Source organism: Manacus candei, unplaced genomic scaffold (assembly GCF_025592945.1).
Source record: "Manacus candei isolate 608988 ecotype Guabito, Panama unplaced genomic scaffold, ASM2559294v1 h1tg000059l, whole genome shotgun sequence".
NCBI classification, from domain to species: domain Eukaryota; kingdom Metazoa; phylum Chordata; class Aves; order Passeriformes; family Pipridae; genus Manacus; species Manacus candei.
Genome location: NW_026138107.1, coordinates 388,393 through 414,123, shown reverse-complemented (window position 1 = coordinate 414,123; position 25,731 = coordinate 388,393). Strand labels below are relative to the sequence as shown.

The window sequence follows — 25,731 nt, the reverse complement described above, 5'->3', positions numbered from 1 at the left end:
ACAAATGGCTCTCCTGTGAGTTTTGTTATTTGCTGCTTAAGACCCCTGCTTTCCTTTTTCTTTACTGTCCTCCTCCTTTCTATCCCTTTCTCCCCCTCTTCCTTTTTTCAATGGGTAAGCCACACTGCTGACTCCAAGGACTGGTCATATAAAGTTCAGCTCTGGTTAGAAACGAAGCCAGGGAGACCAGGAAAGAAAGCAATAACCAACAACCCTGCAGGTTCATTTTCCACCTGTTTTAGGCTAAAGAATCCTTCATTTTTAGCAACATAGGCTACCTATTCATATGAAATGGTATTAACATAGAGTTTTTAAGGTTTCTTAGATATTTAGGACTACGTATGTTAGTACGTTAGGAATGTAGAAAGTAAGAAAATCCAAAATAACTATTTCCACTCTGAACTTCCTCGGTCAAAGCTTGAAGAAAACGCACTTTTTGAACTCATGCTGAAGTCAGAACTCCATAGAAGCTATTTAAGAAGGTGCCATCCTTCTTCTCCTAGGAGCTGTGCAGAGGTACTAATGAAACTCAGTGGGGTTTCCCTCTGCCACTGAAAGCACATCCAGCCAGTGCAACATGAATATCGTGCTCAGAAAATAAAAATTGGATGGATTAAGTGCCAGAAAAAGCTTCTACTAGAGGTATGTGCTTAGTGAGGGTTGAACAACCATCCTTTCCATCTCTAATTTCTGGTTTCTTTGTGTCCTTCAGAGGAGATGATACAGAAGCAAAAATGGTATTACTACTGACAGATGGTTTAGTATCATGTTATTCTGAATAACACATTTGTTATGAAGACAAGGAGAGAAGGAGCCTCTGAAAGGTAGGTCTGTCCTGAAAAAAAAACGATATTAAAAAAAATTCCCTTACTAACCCTAACCTGGAAACTGGATTTCTGAGGATAAGCAAGACATAGGAATTGGTCTAACAGAGTATTTGAGTACTGTTAGAGCAGGAGGGGAGAACCCACTGAAGCTGCAATAGGAGCCCAGGAGGTTTCAGTTGCTCTGTGTGTCACAGGGAGAAAACGATGGAGACAGAACATCCACAGATTTATTTGGTTTTGACCAGAGTGGCACCTTAGGAATGCACAGAAAGTGGACAAAAAGCAGAGTTGAAGCCTGGAACAAGAAGCACACTGGGCTTCAGCTGTGAAATTTATACCTATAGCAAAGCAAACTGCTGAGACCCGATGTGCCAACAGAGGAAACCCAATAAAGTCCCAGTGGGAACAGGTGCAGTGGAAAAAGCACTCTTCACCATAAGTGGGCTTTTCACCTCTGTGGATGACTCAGAAACAGGTAGACCAGTGCAGAACAGACATTGCCCCAGAGGGAAACATCTGTGAGCCCATCCCAGACCCCAGAGCTGATGAACAGCTACAGCTGCAACTGCCCCCTCTAACAGAGCCAGATACAGGAGGTTTTGTGTTGTTACCACGTTCATGCCACTTGTCTGGGCTGCTGGAGCCATAGAATAGGTAGGTTACAGCACTCTCACTGACCTTCAGGCTGTTGTATGCAAAATCTTCCTGTTCTGAAGTCATGGTGTTTGTTTCAATAACCTGCATGGATTAAAGAGACAGATTTATATTTAAAAGCAGCCAGAGGAGCTGGCACACAGCACAGGATGGCTGGGCACGTCCAGCCAGCTCAACCATAATGATGTTATTAATTGCCATCAGACAGCATCCCAGCAACACCTAGTGGGGCAGAGGACACTTCAAGAGAAAATGGTTTAATCTCTCATTAATATCCTGACAACTGTGGCTCACTGCAGCCTTCAAACAGTCACAGTCATTAAGGGAACAATCTTCAACACAGCAGTCGGAAAACAGGTTTTTAATCCACCTCTGCAGCAAGGAGGAGAGGCTGGGGAAGTCTCCAATTTCATGTGTCCCCTGCAAATTACTAGAGGTGGTCAATAAGAATATGTAGTGAAGCAAGTAAATAATTACTGTTGATGACTTTGTTGAGTCTCTCTCTGCGTTTGTCCAAAGTTACACTGATCTCACACTGGAGAGTAATAAAGAAAATAATTCCCAAACGAAGCAACAGAAGCCCCAGAAATTTCAAATATGAAACCGAGAGTGATGGCATTTACTCAGCAACTCATAAAAGAGCATCTTCACTGCTTCACAACACCATGCACACAGCACTGCTGTTTCATGGCACACATCATCCCCTCTGTGGGCTCTGACAAGTCACAGTCTTGGTTACAGATGGCAGGGAAAATGTATACAAGAGATCTGCTATTGAAAGCCCCCAGTCCCAGAAGTTGGCTTGCCAGAACATACAGAGCTACATTTTCAGACTTCAGTTGCAAGCCTGGATGGACTCCTGTCCCTTAAGTTACTGGGAGGTCAATAATGTTGATTTTAAAAATATGTTACTATATATTAATATTTATATTTTATATTAATATTTATATTATATATAATATAAACACATTATATATAATATAATTATATTATACATTTTATATAGGATAAGAGATAAATACCTATTAATATTAATATATATTTTTAATTGTTTTCAAGGAAACAACTCAAACTGTAGGAAGATTTTCTTTTCATAAGGAAGAAAGAATACAGCACAGGAATATGCAACAGGAACAAAGAATTCATTCTTCTAACAGCCATCTTGTTATTTTTGATTTACTATACTATTTTTAAGCTCTATTCCTATATGGTTATCACTTTGGAAGAAAAACCAACCAAACCACACAGATGATAACAATACCAAACCAAGGACTGTCCTAAATATTTTATAACCAGTTTGTTGATACAAATAAATAAAGCACTTCCCCTGTGAGATTGTCCTTAGCTGACAAAAAAAGTTTATCTCCGTTTTCCAGATGGATTTGTTGCCTCTTATTTTGAACTTGTCACTCTCAAACCTGAATTCCTACATCATGTGTCCTTCAGGCAATCAAGGAAAGCCAGTTACCAACAGGAAATATTACTATCAATGAAAAGCCACCTCTTACCTGGGATTTCTTGCTCTCTTGCTCCTTCTTCTCCAGCTGGGTTTGCAGCTTCTTCCTCGCCAGCTCAAGCTCCCTCACTCTCTTCTGCAGCTTTAGGAAGAGGGTCATGTCCATGGCTGCTTTTTCCATTCCAATCTCCTAGAGAAGAACAGCAGAGTAGAAAAAAAAAAAGATCTCAGTGTTAAATTCTGTAACCACACCCAGTGCCAGACATGGCCTGACTTGTACATCAGCACTGACCCCAGCCAGAGCCAGTAATAGGAGGATCTCAAGCAAGACATGCACTTTCAAAGACCAAATCTACATTTTAAGCACCTATTTTTAATGTCAGTAGAACAGTTGACTCTTTTTAATAAATCACAGAATGCTTAACAGCCCAAGAGATAAATTGGGTCTGATTTGGGCTGCAGCTAAGAACATCAAAAATTCCCTATTGGGTCACTTCTAGCCAAGTATTTATTCATTGATTTTTTTAACTGGCTTCGCCTGGAATATTTTACATCCGAGCATGGCCACTACTGTTTGACTTCAGAAAATGCTCTCAGAGTAGTTCAGAAATACTAAACATAACACAGCAGCCAGCTAAGGGCAGTGAGGACTTCTGCAGGCATGGTATGTATGTGGGACACAAAATAAGGTCCTGCCAACGGGTTGGCAGATCCCAGGAACGTTCACCACCCACACGTGCTCTTGAGTCACAGAAGTGGAATTTAAAAAGCAGCCTGTTCGAGCAAACGTGAGTAAAAAACACATTTCTCTTTTCCACAGGATTCTTGAAAGCCAGGGATTAATTTGTGCTGCTCTTTTCTGCATTAAGAGGCTGTTGATTTGATTACAGGGGCCGTGCTGGCCAGCGAAGCATCCGTGAAGATGCATGGGAGCGAAAACACTCAGGGCAAGAGGGTAATGAATTCTGCTATCCTTGCAGAGAAGGATCATGATACAGTCATTGCCATCAGCACTGGCTATAACTGCTTTGATGAATTTTCATCAGTCTTTAAGCTGGTGTGGCCCAAAGACAGCACTTTATTATTTTTAGAGCCCTATTTAAGCCCGATGCTGCAAACAAGTAAGCATTTGCCATAGCACCACGACCCTGCAACCCCTCTCACACAATTAATGATGTGTTTCTTTAGCCCGAAGTCAATTTTATCTGCCAAACCTTCTCGCCCAACCTCTGTGCTCCAAACCCCACACCCATCACCCCTGCAGAGCAGGGCTCTCCTCCCCACTCCTCTCCTGCCCAGTTTCCTGTACCTCCACTTGTTGAATCACATCCTCAGTGTCTCCTATGTCAGAGGAGGATATGGATGGATTATTGGAATCAGACTCCAGACTGCTTTGGTTGGATGGGTTTCTTCTGTGCCCCGGTGCCTGCTGCCAAGAAGTGATGCAGATACATAAAGCATTCAGTGTTTAAGGATTCCTCACTAAGTGTTGTTTACCAAGAGCAAATATTTGACTATATACCAAAGTTACCTTTACAAAAGGCTTGACTTTCACCTTATAGCGGATTCCATTTTTGAGTTTTTATGCCCTAACCATGAAATTCATATTAATGCAAAGGAATACCTTAAAATATAAAGGGATATAGAAGCTCAGTTTAAAAATTCTGCATGAATTAAAGGCACATCATGACACCAGATGCCTGGTAAGTGTGAACATGCAAATCTGAGCTCAAGATTATGCTGTTGACAGAACCCTCTGGAACTCCCTTTAAGCACCCAACCTTTAGAATATATGTAAGCATTCTCTAATATTTAGATACTTTTATAATCTTTAGCTGACTCCATGACATTTGAATTTGAGTCAAAGAAAAATCTCCAGCACCTACAAACCATCAGATCTATTATGCTTAACTCAAATCCAGCAGCACTCTACTATCTGATTTTCAACAGTTTTTCTAACACTTTAGCAAAGCTGAACCTAAAAACCTCTGGCTTTTGAAATTCTGCAGTCACGTTGCTGGGGTTTTTTGGTTTGTTTGCTTTTAACCCAACACCTACACCTGAACATCACCAACACAAAACAAGAACAAGGAGCACAACCCAGCTTTTGCTGAGATTCACAGAGATTTCTAAGCAGTTCACAGAGACGCATGAAAGACCAAGCCCCTTTCTCAAGGCACACAGATGGTTTGCTAGAAGTGTATTCTCAGAAATATCAAGCGCAAACTGCACAATAATGTCAGTTCTATTAAATGTTTTGGGGATAAGTGAGTCATGTTGTTCACCAGCAACAGGTTCAGGGTACAACAGAACAGGGATAATTCCAGTTTCATTACCTTTATAATCGTCATTTCATCCCTCAAGTTGTCATATCTCTGCTCCAGACTTGAATACTCTTTTACTAGGTTCTGATAACGAGACCTCTCTTCTTCCAGCTCTTTCTTCATCTGGATATTTTCCTCAACTGCATTTCGTGCAAATTCATCTTTAAAATAAGAAGGAAGGAAAAAAAAAAGGGAAAGAGAAAAGAAATTATGAACTTCATCTCTGAAACGAGCTTCTGGTTAATATGTCCAATTACAATGACTAATGAAAAAAATACTGTCTCTGCCAGGAGCCTTTAGAATACATGTGAGCATTCTCTAATATTTAGATACTTTTATAATCTAGAGCTGTCTCCATGACATTTGAATTTGAGTCAAAGAAAAATCTCCAGCACCTACAAACCATCAGATCTATTAGGCTTAACTCAACTGTGCCAGCTCCAGCTCCCATGGACCAGCCACAAACCCATTCAAGAAAACACCAGCACAGTATGGAAATACAGTCATGTTGAAAAAGTGGTACATGCTGCATTTAAAAACTTCCCTGCCTGCTTCCCACCACCATATTTGGCACAGGAGCAAATGAACTGCAGCAGCTTTTTCTCGTGCCATCAACCATTTACCATGGTAAGACTCAGGGGGTTCAAAGTATTTTATATCCAAATAAATTGATTTCTTTGTTAAAGACTCCCTTTTGGAAACAAATCTGGTCCCTCCTCTTCCTGAGGAACCAGACAAATATAGCCCATGTGTCCTTTTAAATGGGAGAACAACAAACCAACCCCCTCCACTTGCTCTCTCCCATCTCAGATGCTCCAGAAACATCCCATAAGAGATAAATAAATATTTGCGGGAGGTTTCTTTTTAACATGTTACTTTCATTCCTTTATTTTGTGTCAGGCTGAGGGCAAAAGGTACTTCACAAGTACCACGGAGCAGTGATAGATACATCCACAGCACGACGCTCTTTGTAAATCCTGCTAGAAAATCAAAGCTGAAAAGGATGATAAAAAATAGAAAAGCTCAATACGCGCAGTTTCTTTTGTGACATGGGATTTTCCCAGATTGCTTTCCCCTTTGCATGTCTTGCCATCTAAGTCTCTGCTTCTAAAAAATGCTCACAGACTTGTGTCACGCCGGAGAAATCCTTTGCCATAGCTCAATAATGTAAACTGTGCTGTTCCTTGGATCCTTTACTGTTCCTTTACTTGGATCCTGTGCTGTTCCTTGGATCACTCTTGGAATGCTGTTTTTCCCTACCCCTCTCACATCACCTGCAGGAAACGCTGCGACGTAACTGAACTAAAAAGCCCTTTCAGGTACGTTATTCCATGTTTCAGCAATTAAAATGGTCTCTGGCTTACCATCCACCAGCAAGCCTGCATGAATAGAACTACCTGCACAACAAAACAGTGACAAAAACCACCAGGAAAGGGTCGCGGGAAGATGAGCACTTTTCAAGGCAGGAAAAACACACAGGAAGATCGAGATTCGATTGGGGGGACACCAGTTAAGCTCCTCACTTAGCATTACAATGCTATAAGCATCTTTTCTTACCTTCAGACTGACAGAGAATCCTGCTGTTAAGCTCCTCTTTTTCCTGCTTCAGGAGAGCGTTTTCTTCTTCCAAATCGGAGATACGCTACGGAGCAAGGCAAAGAATTACTGCTTGCTGCAGGTCAGGGCCTCTGCAGAGGGATTACATTTCACCTGACGAGACAGGGAGCTTTGTTCGGGCCCTCTTTGCTGTTTAAGAGATCCATCCCACCGTGCTTTGCCAGTGGCCCTTTGTACATGAGGAGCTGGAGCACAGGAGAACTGCACTGCTACCCCAGAGACTAACTTTCCCCCTTCCTGAGTGAACTGCTCCCTTAAATTAATGTTTTCAGCAGAATCTTACAAAATACTGGACAGTTGGACTTGGTGAGCACAATCTGCTGGAGTGAAACTCAGGTCATGAGATCTGAGGTTCATTTTTACATCTCAATGGGCTTCATCGTTTTCTTCAAGTCACAGCACTGAGTGCTGTTGGGAAAACAAACCTGCTGATTGTTCCCAGCAATGTAGCACTTAAGGAGTTGAGATGGACACAGCAAATATGAGCTGAGTAAATAGTTTGGGCTTTTTTGACTTTTATGTACGCAATTCGTTCAGTGTGATTAGTCACATTAATGCTTCCTATGACTGCAGAACCACTAGTACAGCGAGGAATGGCACGTACCAGGGCCTTTGGTAACACAACAGGAGCATATCTAGCAATTAACACCAACAATTGCCTCGTAAAAATTAATGAGAACAGAAACTAAATCCTGCAAAATACTATTTTGCATTGTCACAAGTCCAAGGCTGATCTGATTCTGACAGCTACTGATCCCATAATACTATTCATCCTCAGGAACTTTGATGCATTCAACAGCACTATGTTAAAACACTAAACCATCATATTATCAAGTGAAATATGCTGCTACAGTTAAGCAGGACAATTCTGTTGCTGTCAGGCAGGAGAACACACATCACCCCAGCATAATGTCATTTCCCTGTGCCTGCTCCCTCACACCCTATAGCCACCACTTAGGAAACAGCTACACACAGCAGAAGAATCTCACGATGCCAACACTAAAAAACACTGTAAACATGCCCAAGAGTAATAATTTTGCTGTTGCCATTACATTAAATTTATAGGCAGCCCAGCTGGCATGCATCCCTAGCACAGATTTCAGTCTTCCACACAAGCATGTTCAAATTAAGGTATTTTATCAAACACTGCATATGCCAGATACATACTAATGGTGAGAATAAAAGCAAAATGAATATTTTATTGTAAGTCGTGACTGAATCAGTCATATTCTGTGCACAAATTGGAAAATATCACCACCCCTTACTCTCCTTGTTCATTTACTCCAGCTGCTTGCATGACACTATTGCCTCCTGCATCTCTCTCTCTATAATATGAAAGTCAGAGTCTGGAGATACAACTAGAAAGTTAAAAACTCCACAATTTAGGCATGCAGAGCTATTAGTGTTTTAAATGCTCTGAAATGAGACAAGATTTTAATAATCTGTACCAAAACCAGCTACTTTTCTTCTTCCATACATCACATCTGCCATTAGATCAGCACCAGTGTCTTCAAGGTAGAAAGAACTCTTAAAAAAATGGGAAAGAGCTACAGGAGTTATAGGAAGCAATGAAAACCTGTACTGCAGTGGGACAGCAAGGAATTTGAGTCATTTATCCCATCAGGGAAAAGATTAAAGGCAACACAATTATTTTACTAGTGCTCTTTAATGGGTACTCATAAGGAGCCCTCTGCTCAGAAAAATTCATGATGGTTAGAAAACAAAACCAGGCCCAGATCTGGAGTATTTTCAACATGGGTACTTAGAACTGAAAGGCTCAATAGGATCCACAACAATTATTCAGAGGTTTCAAAATTTCTAATCCAGATGGGGTACAGCTATTTTTAAGATGTGATCTTAAGCCATTCAACTTGCTTATGGAATTCCTGTTTCTATATGAAACAGGAATGAGCTCAAAGTTCAAAACCTGTGTTTAACCAAGCCCCCTGAAGATGAGAACAGTCCATTAAACACAGGTGGAGGCAAGAGGAGCAGGTTACACAATGGCCAAGCAGCACAAACTCCACCTCTGGTACCTACTGGCATCTTTTGTACCTCCTGCTCATCTTTCTAAAGGAAACAGATCTCTGAAGATGCTTCAAAGCAACAGCACCTGCTTTGAAGGATTTATATGGAAGATGCTGAGCAGGGAGCACGTGTGATGGCTTCAGCCCTTATGTAAGTATTATGCTGGAACAACCTGCTCAGAAGACCTGCCTCCCGTCCTCCCCTAATCTTGTGAGGGAAGAATAATGGCATTTAGCATTTTCCTAACGAAATTCCTGGCCAGGCTTTGAATTATCCTATCTCATCAGGTGAGGAAACTCAATGCTACAAAAAGCCCTACAAAGAGCTGTTGGTACTTACCCAGACCTGATGTTTTAAACTTAATCACAAAATTAAGTAAAAAGAGCTATTCCAAAATTAAGGGCTCAGAGAGAATAGCTATGAGGAAGAGATTAAAAGGCTTTTTTAAAGTAACAAAATCATAACTGATAGGGATTTGCAGAATCTGCAGCCTCAGCTCAAATTATAGAATTAAGGCTCATCTCAGTCTCGCTCAGAGGTGGGATGACTGTGGGAATCATCTCCAGAGTAAATGTGTTCCACTACAACCATGGCCATGGTGTAATCCTCATCTTGAAGGTGAAAAGTGCTTCTCACCTGAGTTCAGTTTCTAGACACTCCCCAGCTTCTGGTATTTGTTAGAATTAGTCAAAATATGTCTTATCAGAATTTTTCCTGAGAAATGTTTTGGCTAAATTAATGTTTTCAGGAAGGAAACAAGTCTTCTCTGTCTTCCCACTGACAAGGAACCAAAAGGAGTAATGGAAAGCTAATGCCAGAAATGGGAGCCTGCACTGCTCATTAGAAATGTTTTATAATTAAACCATTTACTGTCATGGTAAAATGCACAGTATTTGCTCTGCTGTAGGCACTTCTACAGCAAGGGAAAGCTTCTGCTTTGTTTTCATGCTTTTTAAAAGCATTTCTTTGGTGATTAAACCAACCTTCCTTCCGAGTGCTTGAAGGGGATTTGCAATCAAGTACAAAGAGAAGCAGTTTATCCCCCTGCATCACCTTCAAAACAAAGCATCTTTTCTGGCTCTAAAAGCCTATGCTGCAGCCAGATAATGAATGGAGCCCTGTGCCAAAACGGATCTTCTAATTTGGTGGTGGGTAAAAGAAAATCACCTGATTTCATACGTTCCCTGCGTGGGTGAAACACACACGCAAAGAGTGGAGTAGGTGATTACCTGACACCTCTTGGTCCAGCCCAGACACAAGAAGTATACAGGGTGCTCACCTTTCTGAGATGTACACCCACAAATGCATCTCAGTTGTGCTAATGGTTCAGATTAAGTAATCCTGACCACAGTTCTCGCAGCTTCTCAGCCAAACCCGAGTGCTCAGCAGCAAGTGAAGGTTGGCCAGGGCAGGTGGTGCTGCATGAAGTGCCCTGGAAGAGCCCCATGTGGGCACTCTTTCACCATAATAAAAACACAGCTAATTCCAGGTTCTTTTTTTCTTTTTCCTTTTTTTTTTTTTTAATTTCCTAAAGTGACTCATCTTCAGGTCGTCACACACAAAGTGCTGTTCCAGAGTAACAGCTGCAAAACAGCTTTTTCTTTGCAATATATTGAGTAAGAAAGCCCTAAATTCTTTCCAACAGCAAGATCAAAGATTCAATTCAAATGCTGGTACAGAAGAAATATCATGGACTTAACCTGAGAAGCCACAAGCATTCGCAGAAGGAAACCAAACCCACATCTTAGAGCTTCAGGTTATGAGAATGGTTGTTATTCAGAATTAATCTCACCAGCAAAGAAATTCAGGGCAAAAGGGCCATTTTTACTCTTTGCAAAACAAACTCTCCACTCTGAAGTCTCTTCCTCCACTAGAATTCTTTCTTGTACAATGGTGCAGTGTTGGACCACATCCACCTCAAGAGATAAAGCACAGGACTTGATTATCCTTGTGGGACCGTTCCTACCCAGGATATTCTATGAGTTTGCATGAAGGAGCAGGAAAAAAAAATATATTTAGTGTATATCCCAGCTCCAAACCCTATAAAGGTTCATAACAACCAGCCTAGGTGGTGCTGGAGCAGTGCCTCTGCCTGGGAAGAGAGAAGTTGATCTTCACACAGATCACAGCTCTGTGTACCTACAAGACCAGTACAACCAGATGCAACAGCCATGGCAAAAACTGAACCCTCGTGTCCCATCCTGGGCTGGGATGAGGAAGGACATCTTCCTAATATTTACAGCATCTATGACAGCCCTCTCCAATACTTTGCACGACATGTCATGATGAATCACTGTATAAACATGAAGCTCTGGCATACACCTGAAGCTCAGGATGAGAAGAAACAAAGCTCCAGTTGTGCCAGGGGAGGTTTAAGTTTGGTAATAGGGAATTTTTTTTCACATAAAGGATTGTAAAGCATTGGAGCAGACCGCTCAGGAAAGTGGTGGAGTCTTCATCCCTAGAAAGTATTCAAAAACCACGTGGATGTGGCACTTGAGGACATGGTTTAGTGGTGAATACAGTGCTGGGACTGGGTTGATGGTTGGACTTGGCAATCTTACAGGTCTTTTCCAACCTTAATGATCCTGTGGTATCCATGGTTATTAAATGTCCTGTTTTCCAGATGGGTTTGGGTTTGGGGAGTTTCTTTGTGGTTGGCAGTGCAAAAGGCATCAAGATGGGACGTCCTTCTGACACAAGGTAGTCACTGCCCCTGCAGGGACATTCACCTGCCCTTGCTGCCCCATGAGCTGGTTAAAGACAAATTCTAGAGGCATTCAGCAGCAAAAACAAAACCAGCAAAAATATTAATCAAAGAATAGAAACTCTCTCCCCTTCAGACCCATGAAGAGTGAGCTTTCACCAGTAAAACCACCTGCACAACCTGAGATGCAACAGACAGACGTACCTTTCTCAGCAGGTCTTTCTCCTGCATGTAGCTGTCCTCCACCACCTTCCTCTCCCCATGAGCCCTCTCCAGCTCCAGCCTGAGGTGCTCCATCTCCTCCTGCAGGCTGAGAAGCTGGTTGCCATCGCCCCGCTGGCTCTGCTGGTACTGCAGCAGCTCCTTCTTCAGCTTCTCCACCTCGGAGGAGTGGGCTGATGTCAGCGTGGAGAGCTGCTCGTTCAGGAGTCTGTATTCCTTGTTCTGCAGCCCAAAGAGAAGGACATAAGAGCATAAGTGACATGAATGCATGCACTGCCTTGATGCACTGCAAAAGTAACCGCTCAGAATCCTCGAGTGTGGCGGGAAACAAGCTCACAACAACAAACATTTCCATGCACGTGCTAATAAAGCTCATAAAGCTAAAAGCTATGTCTAAACTGTGCTGAAAGCTCAATAATATTTTGGCAACAATTATAGAAGCATTTGTTAGATGGGTATTACACTGATACCCCTCAAAGGCAAACAATGCTTGGTAGCACTGGCAACCAAACCAAAAGACCACGCTCCTGTTACAGCTTCCAAACACTGTTGCTTAATGCGATTGGTTTGCTTCTTTTTTTTTTTTTTTTAATCTGTAATGTTTGTTTTGCAATTTACTCTTTTACTCCTGGCTCCTATGCCCGCAGAAACCTGAGGTGACAATGAAGAACTGCATACTCGAGCTTCCTACTTTTGAGTCATGTGCCTGCTCAGTCATCTTATTTGCTCAGGTTTTCTCTTTTAAAGCACTTAGCAGTGATTTGCTCACGAAGTTTTCAGACTCAAAAATTCAGTAGCCTCATTTGCTTTTTTGTGCTTCAAATCAAAGTCAATGACATTGTGACTAATAAACACCATCATTATTAGTCAGCCCCAGAAACATCAGCTAATTCACAACACACCAAGAGCTCTGTTAAGACCCTACCAGGTAAACTTTGCTAACATTAGGTAGATAGCCACGGCAGCAAAAGAACCATTCTGAAACTTAAAATGTAGTCTGGTTTTTGAAGTTTGCTGTGGTCATACTTTTGGCCCCTCTTTAGGTGACCTCCCAAAGCACCCCCCTCTCAATGTAGAGTCTCAGTGAACTGAAGCAAGATTAACACACATCTAAAATGGAAAAACAAGTAAAATGAGAGATATTAACATTTTTTCCTTTGCTCCCTTCTAATGAATTATTAATGAACATCAAAATTCTGCATAGGAAATTATAATTTCTGTGTGACCAAAGGCATTTCATAGAATCTTAGAATAGTTGGGGTTGGAAGGGACTTTAAAGATCATCCAGTTCCACTCCCTTACCATGGGCAGGGACACCTTCCACTAGACATGGTTGCTCGAAGACTTGTCCAAACTGGTCTTGGACACTTACAGGGATTCAGAGACAGTCACAGCTTCTCTGGGAAACCTGTGCCAGGGCCTCACCACCCTCACAGACAGCAATTCCTTCCCAATATCCCATCTAACCCTGCCCTCTGGCAGTGGGAAGCCATTCCCCCTTGTCCTGTCCCTCCATCCCTTGTCCCAGGTCCCTCTCCAGATCTCCTGGAGCCTCTTTTAGGAAGGGGCTCTCAGGTCTCCCTGGATCCTTCTCTTCTCCAGGTGAACACCCCCAGCCCTCCCAGCCTGGCTCCATAGGAGAGTTCCAAAGATATTTCCAAAGAGATCCATTTGCTGAACCTTCTGTGCCAAGGTTTCTGTATATGGTTTCATGTACCAGCCAATGGAGATTTCCATGCAGAAACCAGATAAATGCACAGGAATTGCTTTTTCTTGTTATTAGCTACCAGAGACATGAGACAGCGTTTACTGGGATGCTCCCCACTGCAATCAGAGATTGCTCAACAGACCTTGTTAAACTTGAACTTGCTTTACTTTCCATCATTATCCAGCCCTGCAGAGCTGTGACAGTCCTGGTTTCAACCCAACCTAGTTGTTGGGGGTTTTTTAATAATTTTAGTTAATTTTGCTACCAATGGCAGAGGCATTCCTCACTATTCCTACCCAAACTAGTTTTATTCAATAAATGCTCATGGAGATACTACTGCTTGTAGAGATAGTATGGAGACCACACTGTGAATCTAATTATTAGGTGCATGAACATGTAACACTAAATTAGGTACCAGCCTTGAAAGTATCTCAGGCAGGCACAACATGTAGATTTAAAGAAACTCAACTGAAAAAAAAACCCTGGGAAGAAAAATCAAAAATTGGTCTAAGGTAATTAGAAATAAAAGTGGTCCAGTGAGGATGTTTAGCAGCAAAATAGATTTAAACCTTTCTTGTGTGTGCAAAAAAATCCTTCACCTGATTCAAAAACTGAATTAAACCATTCCAGTGACAGATGCCAGAGCATGTGAGCCAAGGCTGACATACAAGAAAAGGTTTTAATGTTTTCAGAGATCTTCTCTTCCTCGGGGGCACATGGAGTATTGCATCTCTACTCATGCATGAGCTAAAGCAGCAGAAATAGAAACATTTTCGCCCACAGCTATTTAGAAAATGATACAACTGCAGCTCTCCAGGTTACCTGGTATATACTCTTTTTTTCTTAGAAAGCTAATTGGTATTTCCAAAGGTTGTGTTTATAGATTAGCAAGATCCTTCGGGGAAACTACCATGCAGCAAACTCACTGTGCCAGAAAAAAAATAAATTCAACGTACTGAAAAGAAAGTCCACTGTAATGGTGCTCATTAGCACTTCCAAAGCATCCCAGGGAAACCTGACAGTACTGGAAGGATGGTTAAAATCAGCTCACTGGACAGACTAACATGAGTAACACAAAGCAGCAATCCTTCCCTGCAAAAGTTACACAGAAAGCACCAAAGAAACTGCTTCAAAATGGCCTGTGCAGAGACCAAGAGAGAGCAAGATGAGGTCCAGACCATTAATTCTGCCTAGTTAAAAGCTCTCCATGACTCCTTCCTTAAAGCAAACCCTTCTGCTGCTTTCATAATCCATGACAGGAAGCCAATGTTAACCAAATATTGGGGTTTTTTCTTTATTATTCTACTCACGCACTTTTCCTAGCAGTAAATTGGTAATGAACTGGGGAAGAATGTAAACTAAAAATTAATACTGCTGCTCCAGGGCCAAGCCCAGCAGCTCAGCAGGCCTAACACTGACGTTCACACTCATCGCACAAGTTCAGCCCAAATATCTGGACCTCAAATGACTCATCCTATTTAATTCCACTGAATACCCTCCAGATAAAGGGTCATATCAAACATTATGCTTAAGGTTTTCCATTCCAAAGCTACTGTTTGCAAAATATAAGTATGCAAACAGGCATTTTAAAATTAAACACCAGGGTCTGAAAGTCAGACTCGGCTGCAGTGCACACTTTGCAGCCAATTAATACTGCAATGAAGGCTGCCAGCAGTAATGCAAATCCCAGGGTATCCTGACTCTGCAGTATCCGAGCCAACGCAGAGTCACTCCTCATCATCTCCATCACAGGACTGCTCGTGTCATTCAGGGATGGAGAGATTTAAGGTGGCAAGGAAGCCAGGTATGATGTATAAGGGTCCCTGACAACATCCCAGAATGAAAACCCGCAATTACTACTAACTGGCACTCGTTATCCTGACTCAGAGGGAATGTTCTTCTGCCTGTAAAAGGTCTGTTGGAGGACACAAGTAGATATGAAATTACCTGTTGATATGCAGGTCCCACTCAGCGTTTCTTTTGCTCACCCTGAAGTCCTCGTACAGCAACATAGAGGGTATTTATCAGAGTAACTTGCTTACATTAATAGTTGGAAAACCCTTCTCCTAAGTGTGTAATCAAACCATTATTCTGCAGCTCATTAACAACAAGTGGCAGTTGCTGAAGACCTCCCTGCCATCAAGGAGTCACAGTAAGACCATCAAGTCACCCACACAGGCATCTCCACCCCACCATCTCACCCCTCACCATGGCTCTTACTTCTGAAGAGTTGCTATGTCTAGTAACACAAACACACTCAAATTACTTTGCGAAGTATTTACTCAAATTACAGTCTATCTTCTAGGGAAGGTGACTCATAAGACACACAGTTCATACAATCAGCTGTGGCAGAGGCTCTGCACCCTCGGTGCTTGTAAAGCAGGAAGCACAGGAGAACAACCCAGCCCCAAACCCCTTTGACATCGGGATCTCACATGGAGCTGGCTTGGGTTTTCAAGCAACAGCTTTCGAAACTGCCATTTTACCTTCCTCCTCTGAGCCCTTCTGGGCAGTTCTCACGACAATTTCATGGCAGCTTTTGCAGCTCCCTGAGCAAGGGGGAGACCCAAGATCCAAGCACATCTGCACTCCCATGGTGGTGTCCCACCCTTACAAATGCCAGGCCAGAAGCAGCGAAGCCTGCCACCAACACGACACCCTTACCAGACAACATGGAAAGATAAAACCCTTCCTGGGAAGGACAACAAAACAGAGGCAAAGCGGCAGCATGACCACACTCGCCGCAACACAGCTCGGGACGTACCTGCTCATCGATCTTCCTTTGGAGCTGGACCACCTTGTTCTCCATGCCAACGTTGAGCTTCTTCAGGTGCTGAGCTGAGCGGGCCTCGATCCTGAGTGCCTTCAGCTGCTGCCTGGCCTTCATGCGCCGGTAGTAGCACTGCAGGACGATGGTGGCAGCCTGCACCCTGTGGAAGCGTGTGCGGGCCAGCCAGCCCCGGGCGTATTTCTGCAGGATGGTGGCTTTGTGCTCCGCCAGGATCTGCACAACATGGGCAGGGATGGGACAATCAGAAGGAGGAAAGTCACAGAATCACAGAACCATGAAATGGCTTGCGTTGGAAGGGACCTTAGAGACCATCTCGCCACCCTCACGGCAAAGAAATCCTTCCTAATATCCCATCTAAATCTAGCTCCCTTCAGGTTATGGCCATTTGTGGGAAGTCACCTGTACAGGTAGCAGCAGCCCTGGTTTGGCTGCAACACAGCACTCAACGCTTCCCAAACAACTGCCTTTGGAAGGGCTTCTCCTCCAAGGAGTGTCCTGGTAGGTGCATGGGGTGATGGCTGGAGATAAAGGCATCCTCTGTCACAGACAGGACTTCAATCCCCCCCCCCCCAAGAAAGGTTTTTCCACATACTGTGCTTGACACATCCAGACCTCTCTTAGGAGCCTGGCTCTCTAAAACAAGTCAAGATCTGCTTGGCCAGTGACGTGAGGGTGTATGATCCTGGTTAGTGAGTAGAGAACTTGATGGGAACAGGGGGCATCTGGGCTCAAGGGAGGCTTCATGGAATACTACTGAGATCCACAGCCAGCAGAATAAACAGCCATTTGCAGACACACAAACACTTAGCAACAAACTTACTGGCCCTTCAGCATCAGATATAACTCACACCAGAACAGGTCTGTAGATTTTTTTTCTGTGTTCCACCCCCGCATTATGATAATTTTTACTGCAGATAAATGCTGTCCTGGTGGGATTTCTTATCATGTGAATAACCTTCAAATAAAACCCTGGCTCCTTTCACTACAGTCTGCAGTCACACAATTAAACTTCTAGGAACCTTTATCTAGGGTTTTGTGAAATTTCTGGTGCTTGTGCATTGAATTTCTTCCCCAAAATTTATTACGATCTTTTCAGTAGGTGGCAATTCAATTCCTTCCTCTACAACTGAATGCTGACATATTAGAGATACAACCAGCATGTTGTTAATAACTTCCTTATGCTCATCTATGCTTCAGTCTGATAAGGAAATAAATAGCAGGAGAATTTGAAGATTACAAGACACTGCTGTTATTAGTTTGGGATAACTTGTCTCAGAAAAGGTACCCTCTCAGGTTCTCTTACAAATATTTTGTTTCACCCTAAGGCTTTCTTTGCAATTGCAAATTTTAATTCAGAATAAAGGGATTGTGTGAACTTAGGATGCAGCAGGAATTACTGGGAAATGAGCTTTGTATGTCTCCAGCCCTGGCATTCATAGATGGAGAAACTGGGGGTGCCCAAAGAGATACAAGAAACCCCATTGCACTGTCTTGGGGACCTATTCCAGCCTTAAAGCAAAGTTTTGGTGGGCACTGGGCATGCCCTGACCCCAAGGAGCATCCCCCACCACTCTGCACCTGTTGCTGAACATGCACTTGAACCAATACCTATATCCAGTACCTACACCCAGGTGCTCCAGAGATTAAGGACGTTCAGATTTGCGAGGCCTGGACTTCAGCCAACTTCTACACCTTGTTAAGATTTGGGCTACCTTTAACCTCAGAGGGCTTAACTTCTCGACCAGCTGCCACCCCTGCAGAGGCTTCCAATTTGAAAAACAGATGCTGAAAAAGCAGTGGCAGCACAAATTCCCTATCACCAGCACCCAGCTGATCTGTCTCAGAGGACAACCCTGATCTCTCTGGTAGGTCACCACATGTCCAGGTAACCTCCACCATCCCCAGGAGAAGGCTTTCCCCTCCTGTCTCATCATTCTTCTGAATTCTTCAAGTAGGCCCATGGCCCAGATAGGCGTAAGTTTAGGGACCACCAAAACAGTGCTGGATCTGAGGAGTGGACAAAAGATTCCCCCAGAGCTGTTCTCAGTTTCCTGACAGACAATAGCTGGAGAAGGAATTTTGACAAGGGGAAATGGCTTCACACTGACAGGGGGCAGGGTTAGATCAGAGATTGTAGAGAAATTCCTGGCTGTGAGGGTGGTGAGGCTCTGGCACAGGCTGCCCAGAGAAGCTGTGGCTGCCCCATCCCTGGAAGTTTCCAAGGCCAGGTTCGACAGGGCTTGGAGCAACCTGGTCTAGTGGAAGGTGTCCCTGCCCATGGCAGGGCAATGGAAAGAGATGAACTTGAAGGTCCTTTCCCACCCAAACCTCTCTAGGACTCTGTGGTTTCTCACTGTATCACTGCTATCGTGAAACTTTCAGTTCTTTGCGTTCAGGTCCCGGTTTAACACAGAAAGCTAGAGAAGAGAACTAATTAAAGGGAGATTTCTATCAATAAACTACTTGTTGCCTTCCCTGACAGACCCTTCTTGTCTTCCTACTCTCCTGGAAACAGCACCTGCAGCACAGCTCAGGCACAGATTCAGTTGGTCAGGGAGGTTTCAGCAGAGAACAGGTTAGATCAAATGACATTTCCAGATTTCCACAGTGCCTTCCAGCACCTGTATGACTGACTTCATTTAACTGCTCCACTGAGGTGCTGCTGCCAAAATCTTTTTTTTCTCCTTACACAGCTTTAAACAGCAATGCTCACTGTCACTGCCTGCTCCCCAGAAACACCAGAGGCTGTCGGCTTCGTAAACATCAAAACAGCCACAATAAACACATCACAGTGCTGTGGCAGCAGAGGTAAACAGAGAGGCTCTTCCCACTCTTTCGTAACACAAAGACAGTCCGTGGAGGTGCTGTACCTGGTGGTAAGTCCTCCTGGCAAACATTCCCCGAGCAAAGGCCTGGATGGTGATGGTGGAGTTGCGGACCCTCTGGAAAGCTCGGCGGATCCGCAGCATTCGGAACTGCTTCTGCAAAATGATGGCAGCTCTCGTCCTCCTCAGGTGCTCAGCAAGCCTGCAAAGCACGGGAGAAAGCTTAGCAGGAAAAACAAACTCCCCTTCTTTCTGTCTAATAAGTTTTAAACTGGACAGAGATAAAAACTGTTCGTCCAAAAGTAGCTTCATGGCATTCAGGAAAGAGCACCCCAGCAGCAGGGCTCAGGAAATCTCCACGCTATCAGGCAGCATCTATGGAACCCAGGAGCACTGGAGCCACAAATCAACACCCCTCATTGTTCCCAAACAGCATTGAAAACAAGTATTTCCCCAGGTTTTTCCTGGTTTGATCTCTCTACCTTATTTACCCGAGCCAATCAATGTCACGGTTGGCTCCATCACTTCCCTAACTATAAAAAGCCCATTTTCCATGGGGTACCTACTGACTCAGTGAAAAAAGCAGCAAACAGATTTGACATTTCAACTGGTATGCACTGGTTTGGCAGCATTTATGAGCAGAGCCTCAAGCAATTCACGGAGAGTAAATAATAAGGGATGTGGTCAACTCTCCACCACGTGGCTCCCACTCCCCAACTGAACTCATGCTCAATTTGTTGTTACACTAGTTAATAAATGCCCATAAGACCTCCATTTCATTTGATAAGTACCTTGTTTTGCTGAATTTATGATTCATTTATTGCTCTCAGCATGAAGCACTATACAGATCCACTTCTATTTTGTGAAAAGCTCATCAAAACTAAGAACCACATCGTATTGGTTTATACATTCACTTGATCAAGGTCAATAGCTTCTCATTAGGACCTGCTGAACCAGGGCTTACTAAAGAGGATAAGGGATGGTCTGTCTCCAAAAAGAGGAGACAGCAGTTATTCAGATGCCATCCATTCCCTATGAAACCTGCATGAAGAGGGGAACTGAAAAATCATAAAGAAGAAACACTGCAGTAGGTGGTTTTTACATGTCTGCTTCCAGTCTCTCTTTTGCCTCATATCCCATCACTTTGACATCAGCAGGCATCCCTCCTCCTCTCCCTAGAGGAATGGTTGACTGATGCAAAGTGAGATGTAAAGTCCAAGTCTGTAGGTGTGTATGGAGAGCCCGTCTGAGAGGCTCAAGTTAATCTCACAATGGTTTGGGTTGGAAGGGACCTTAAAGCTCAGCTCCATCCACCCCCCTGCCATGGGCAGGGACACCTTCCACTAGACCAGGTTGCTCCAAGCTCTGCCCAACCTGGCCTTGAACACTTCCAACTCTCCCTTTTCCTTAACCTTTCTCTTATTGCTTAGGTCTCATTTGCCTTGTCCAAGGCTGCAAGGCTGGCAAAGAGAAGTACGTGGACTTCTAGAGAAGTAATGACGACTTATGAATACAAGAAAAACCCACGCTCAGTTTTAAATAAAAGTCACCAAACTGCCCATCTTTGCTTCTCCTAGACCTTCTCATCCCTGGATTCTCCATGACACCAATCCCTTTCACAACCACAAGTAACACCACAAATTCAGCCAGTACCTCTGACGCTCCTCCAAAACACAGTGTGACTGCACACAGCAGTGTCAGACTTGAATAAGGGGCAAAAGATGGAAAGTGATCGCTGTGTTGGGACGCTATTCCTTTGCTTTTCTGCTCCCTCACATTCACCACACATCTGACACCAGCAGCCCAGCACAGTGTTATCTACAGAAATCCCAGCAAGCCACTGGCACGAGGGAGCTTGAGGTTCCTTCACACGAAGAGTTAAACACTGAGCTCTGTTATTCTGTACTGCAAACAGCCCCACTGCCAGTGATTTGGAGTGATTTTTCTCATTAAAAAGGATACAGTCAATCAGTCCTGAGAGCTCCCCTTGGACATTAAGGAGGCACAAAGCTGGTCCCTGCAGAAGACAGTGCATATCAACTAGCCAACTGCTCCCTGGCTGATCCAAATGCCCTTTACCACAGGTAGTCCCAGGAAAATATTAGTTCTGTGAAATACCTTCACCTAAACACTTCAGAGTACTTTAGTCATCCGATTATAACCCAGTTGCCTACGCTATGACCTTGGCCCAGCACCTAGAAATTAAACTAGTGTAGGCACGAAACCAGTTTGAGGCAAAGAATTTTTATCTCTTGCCCCTAAGTAAAGCTGAAGAGAGGGACCAGGAACGAGTCCTGACTTCAGCACGGAAACTTTCACCACACTGCTATCCACATGCACAGTACGTGCCTTACATGCAAGGGGTTAAAAGGCAACACCCCATGCAGGGCGTTTTCAAAGGTTTAAGACCTACAAGATGGAAAATCGAAAACACGAGTGGGCAGAGGCGTTTTTTTACACTCGAGTTCCCAGCCAGCCCTTTCCTCGGAGGGCTCCCCACGACCCACCTCCGTGCCAGGTGCCCGCGTGTGTAGCGCTGGAGGACGACTGTGGCTTGTCTCAGCCTCTGGTACTTGACCCTCTGCAGCCACCCCCGCACTGTCTTCTCAATCATGATGATGGCAGCTCTGAACTTGTCTGCCCGCAGTTTCTCCAGGTACGCCACCTGGCCTGCGCGGAAGAAGATCTTGGTATGTCCAAACTGGAACTTGTCTGGATCCTTTTCAAAAGCACAAGGGAAACGAAATTTAATTAACGTAAACTTTATTTATTTAGTTATTTAGTTATTTATTTTCAGCCTGTGTTGCTCAGTAAGACACAGACTAAAAATCCCCCTTTGAATAAAATTTGTCAGCTCGCATCCCTTCTTAATTGGGTGATGAAGATATTATTAGACCCCAAGCTACTCAAGCACTGCAATTCAGTCTTGAATTCCATGTATTTACACAGATTCTGAATGGCTTGGGAAGTTTTTGGTTTGGTTTGGTTTGTATTTGGTTTGTTTGGGTTTTTTCTTGGGTTTCTTTAAAGTTGAATACAGAAATCATAGAATCCTAGAATGGCTTGGGTTGGAAGGGACCTTAAAGATCATCTAGTTCCAGTGCCCCTGTCATGGGCAGGGACACATTCTAAACCAAAAATGCAACATCAGAGCATTTAAAGAACGGATTTGTTTCTAAAGAAGATTAATGTTTTCATCTGGAAAGTCATTCAGAAGGTGCTGCAGCCAAAGGAAACACTTGGTGCATAAGGAAAACAGCTTTTGCAGAGAGGAACCCAGTTAGGTACACTCCTCAAAAACCACAGGAAAACAAGAGATCAAACATTAAAAACTGGCTAAGGTGTTGTGCAAATTCGGGGCTACCCAACAGCAAGAAACCTCTGCGTGCACATTTGCTATTTAAAAATAAAGCACGGAGGAGCAGCAAGGTTTTGGTAAGGAGAGGGGGGAAAAACTTCCAATTTGCTTATGGGAAAAGAATCCCAATCTATGGGATGCTTTTTCCACATAGGGCTATTACAAGTCTCCCATACGTCAAGATAAGGCATTTACTGCACTTTTCTCTTACTCGTTAAGGCAAAGAGTAATTTAATGATTCATTAAGGTTCATGATGTTGTCCCAAGCTGGAGCTCTAACACATGCTCCAGCTATGGCTAGCCAAAAACAGAAGGAGGGGTCGGGATGTCACATTTTTAAAAAGTGGCCAGTTGATCATGTCCAGCCAGTGACAGCAAACTCAGAACTTCACCAGCACTGGAATGGTTCGTGCATCTTGCCCACAACCATGAGATCCCATGTCACGCTTGCTCCCTCTGCCTCCTTGCAAGATTATCTCATTTTGGAAAAATCCCCAGGCTGCCCGGGATGAAGAAGCACCTGCACAAGCAGCAGGTGAAGCTGGAGCAGGAGCAGCAACTTCAGATCACACGAAGGCCACCAACTTCTGCGCTGTTAAAATCACTGCCAAAGATCTGGTCCCAGCTCACCTTAATGAGGTCTTCCAACAGGGTCTTACAGATCTGCTTCTTGTCGTTCTTAGCGAGGTCTGTCTTCTTCATAAGCACACGATACCTCTTTAAAAAGTCGTGGTAGGACCACCTGAAAGCAAGGCATGCACTGGATTAGTCTGCATGCTTGGCGATATTTCCCTAAAATAAAGCGTTTGGAGTCATAGGTGAGTCAAAACATGAAGCTCATATTTTGGGGGATCTCTCACCACTACCCACAGAATGGATCAAAGACACCTGAAAGGAGCTTGGTCACCCTCAACCTCACCCTCACTCTCAGTCACTGAATGACCTTATCAGGGCCTTTCTAGCCTGGAACAGAAAGGCCACAGATCACCTTGTTTTCAGTCCTCCTGATGTGCTTCCCAGTCTGCTGCACTTTACCACTCAAATGCAACAACTCCGTTCCCTTCAGGAAGGAGATGATAATTTTGGAGAAATCATGTATGTTCTGACTGACCGAAAAAAAGCAATCTTGGTAGTCACGGAGAATGAATTAAAAAGATGTGCTTTTTTATTTTGTGTTTCCAAATTTTGCTGAATGTTGATTACAACAAATTAATTCATTAACTGCTCCACCTTGAGGTCTGTGATATAGGCCCTAGAAACAAACATAAAATCTTTTGATGCTGAAAAGACAAAGCCAGCCCCTTGGAAGATGCCTCACTGTCACCAGCAGCGAAGCTTCCAAACAGGCAACACTAATTGAAGGAATTAGAGCACTGCATCCTACTGCTAGGAAATAACATCTCCTGCTGCTCCTGTTAGATGTAGAGCCTGCAGACTGGGATCCTGAAATTGCTTCAGCATCTGCCAAGTTTCAGTCTTCTGTAATTTAACATAGTGAGTTATAAATGCCCTCAAAACCTGAGTTTTTAATTAAAACATTAGGCTTTTCCAGTGATGTCCAGAGCGGTCATTGTTATTTTAAAAAAATAACAAACATCAAAGGGAGACTGGAAAGAATTGCAGAGAATTTGGTTCCTGCCCTTACTCAACCACCTGTGAGCCTGATCCTCACCCACATGGATGCTGTGGCAGCCAGGATGAGAACACACTGCATGAAGAGCTGCTATAAACACCTCCTGCACCCAGCAGCCCCATAAACGCCTGTATTTTTTGTGTCATTACACTAAATTCTTCCTAATTTTCCACTTCCAGAGATTAAGAGAGGAGCGGGCGGAAAGGAAAAATAAATTGTAAATGCCCAGAGTGATGCTCGTGGTAGGTCCTTACCCTTGGCTAGTCTGCAGTGGTGGGGCTGGGCGAGACACCACACCACCCGAGCAGCCAAGGCTGCCAGCTCTATAAAACACTCCATAAAACAAAGGACCTCTGCACAATCATCAGCTATCAGCTGCAGATACCTCTCATGAAACATCTTGAAGATTGGAAGATGGAGTATTTACTTAGACAGGCATATTGCTTATTTCAAAATACACGACCAACACAGTTTCACGTCACTTCAGAAAATGCAACTGGGGGAGGAAAGCCAGCCTGATTAAAAGCGATAGTCTAGTTGAAAGAGTACAGTAGAATAAAGTGTTTGCAAACAGAATGGAGAAAAAGGGAAAAAAAATGGACTGATAAGGACTGGGAAGCGACATGCAACTCCTGCATGGACACAACTGGCAAAGAACATGGGACTGGCAAAAACTAGGGAATGCTCTGTACTGCACCTGAAGCCAAAGGTAAGGTGGAGAGCTCCTGGAGACAGAAGAATGAGGGAAATTGTCGTGAGAGGATTTCCAATATTCGGATTGCTCAAATTAGTTCTGGAGCATCCAGATTTAGCGCTGATTTAATCCCCATCCCACCTTCAAATGACCAAAAGTACTGGATTGTCAACAAAAAAACTAAGATACCAGCTATGAGGAGCTCTCTCTGGGATGAAAACTGAACACAAAGATTATGCAAGACTATGAGCTTTGTGTCCTGTAGGGTTTAAGCCTGAACTCGCTTTCTCTTTGCTTTCCCAGTGCCTCGGTTTTATAATTACATTTCCCACTTTGCTTTGTGCAAATAAAACCCATTTTCATTTTAAGCACGTCTGAGGTTTACACAGCTCCAAATCAAACCTGAGAGGAGAAGCAGAGCATGCAGTGCCCAAGGCACCCAGTCAAGCACACGATGCTGGAGACATCCTGCCTGGCTGAGGTATTGCTTGAGCCAGGGAGAGCTTGATCAGGGAAAAAAAGAGTCAGTTTAGGTGCTGATATTATGAACTGCTGCTATTTGCCGAAAAAAATCATCCTACAGGTGCCACCCAGGCTCCTCCAGTAAGAGCAGATGGTGAAGAGGCAACACCAGAAACCGAGGGCACAGGTCCAAGCTGGGCAGAAAGCAAAATCCATCATCTTCCAGCATTGAGAAAGAGAGGGAGATCCCACAGCCACTCTCAAGCAGGAGTCAGGCACCTGCAGGAATTCTTTAAAAATAGATCATAAGTCACTACATAATGGGTCTTTCTTAGGAGCCCGTCGCTCTCATTTCACAACGTGGCAAAAACTGATTTTCCACGTGTTTCCATTTGAGTCCATCTTGAACATAAATGACTCACTTT

General features: G+C 43.6%; 1 protein-coding gene across 4 annotated transcripts in view; it reads right to left on the bottom strand.

Moving 5' to 3' along the window:
• Positions 1-25,731, bottom strand: part of MYO5B (myosin VB) — a 143,816-nt gene that overhangs the window by 25,839 nt on the left and 92,246 nt on the right. For 2 of the 4 annotated variants that reach the window (XM_051803659.1, XM_051803661.1), the window contains exons 18-27: positions 23,148-23,259; positions 21,667-21,878; positions 19,205-19,361; positions 16,308-16,547; positions 11,818-12,057; positions 6,819-6,903; positions 5,274-5,422; positions 4,247-4,366; positions 2,990-3,127; positions 1,506-1,565 (exon numbers count right to left, since the gene is read on the bottom strand). In XM_051803659.1, coding sequence (XP_051659619.1) covers positions 1,506-1,565; positions 2,990-3,127; positions 4,247-4,366; positions 5,274-5,422; positions 6,819-6,903; positions 11,818-12,057; positions 16,308-16,547; positions 19,205-19,361; positions 21,667-21,878; positions 23,148-23,259 — 1,513 coding nt within the window. The remainder of the gene's footprint in view (positions 1-1,505; positions 1,566-2,989; positions 3,128-4,246; positions 4,367-5,273; positions 5,423-6,818; positions 6,904-11,817; positions 12,058-16,307; positions 16,548-19,204; positions 19,362-21,666; positions 21,879-23,147; positions 23,260-25,731) is intronic. The other 2 variants (XM_051803660.1, XM_051803662.1) reach the window with 1 other exon arrangement.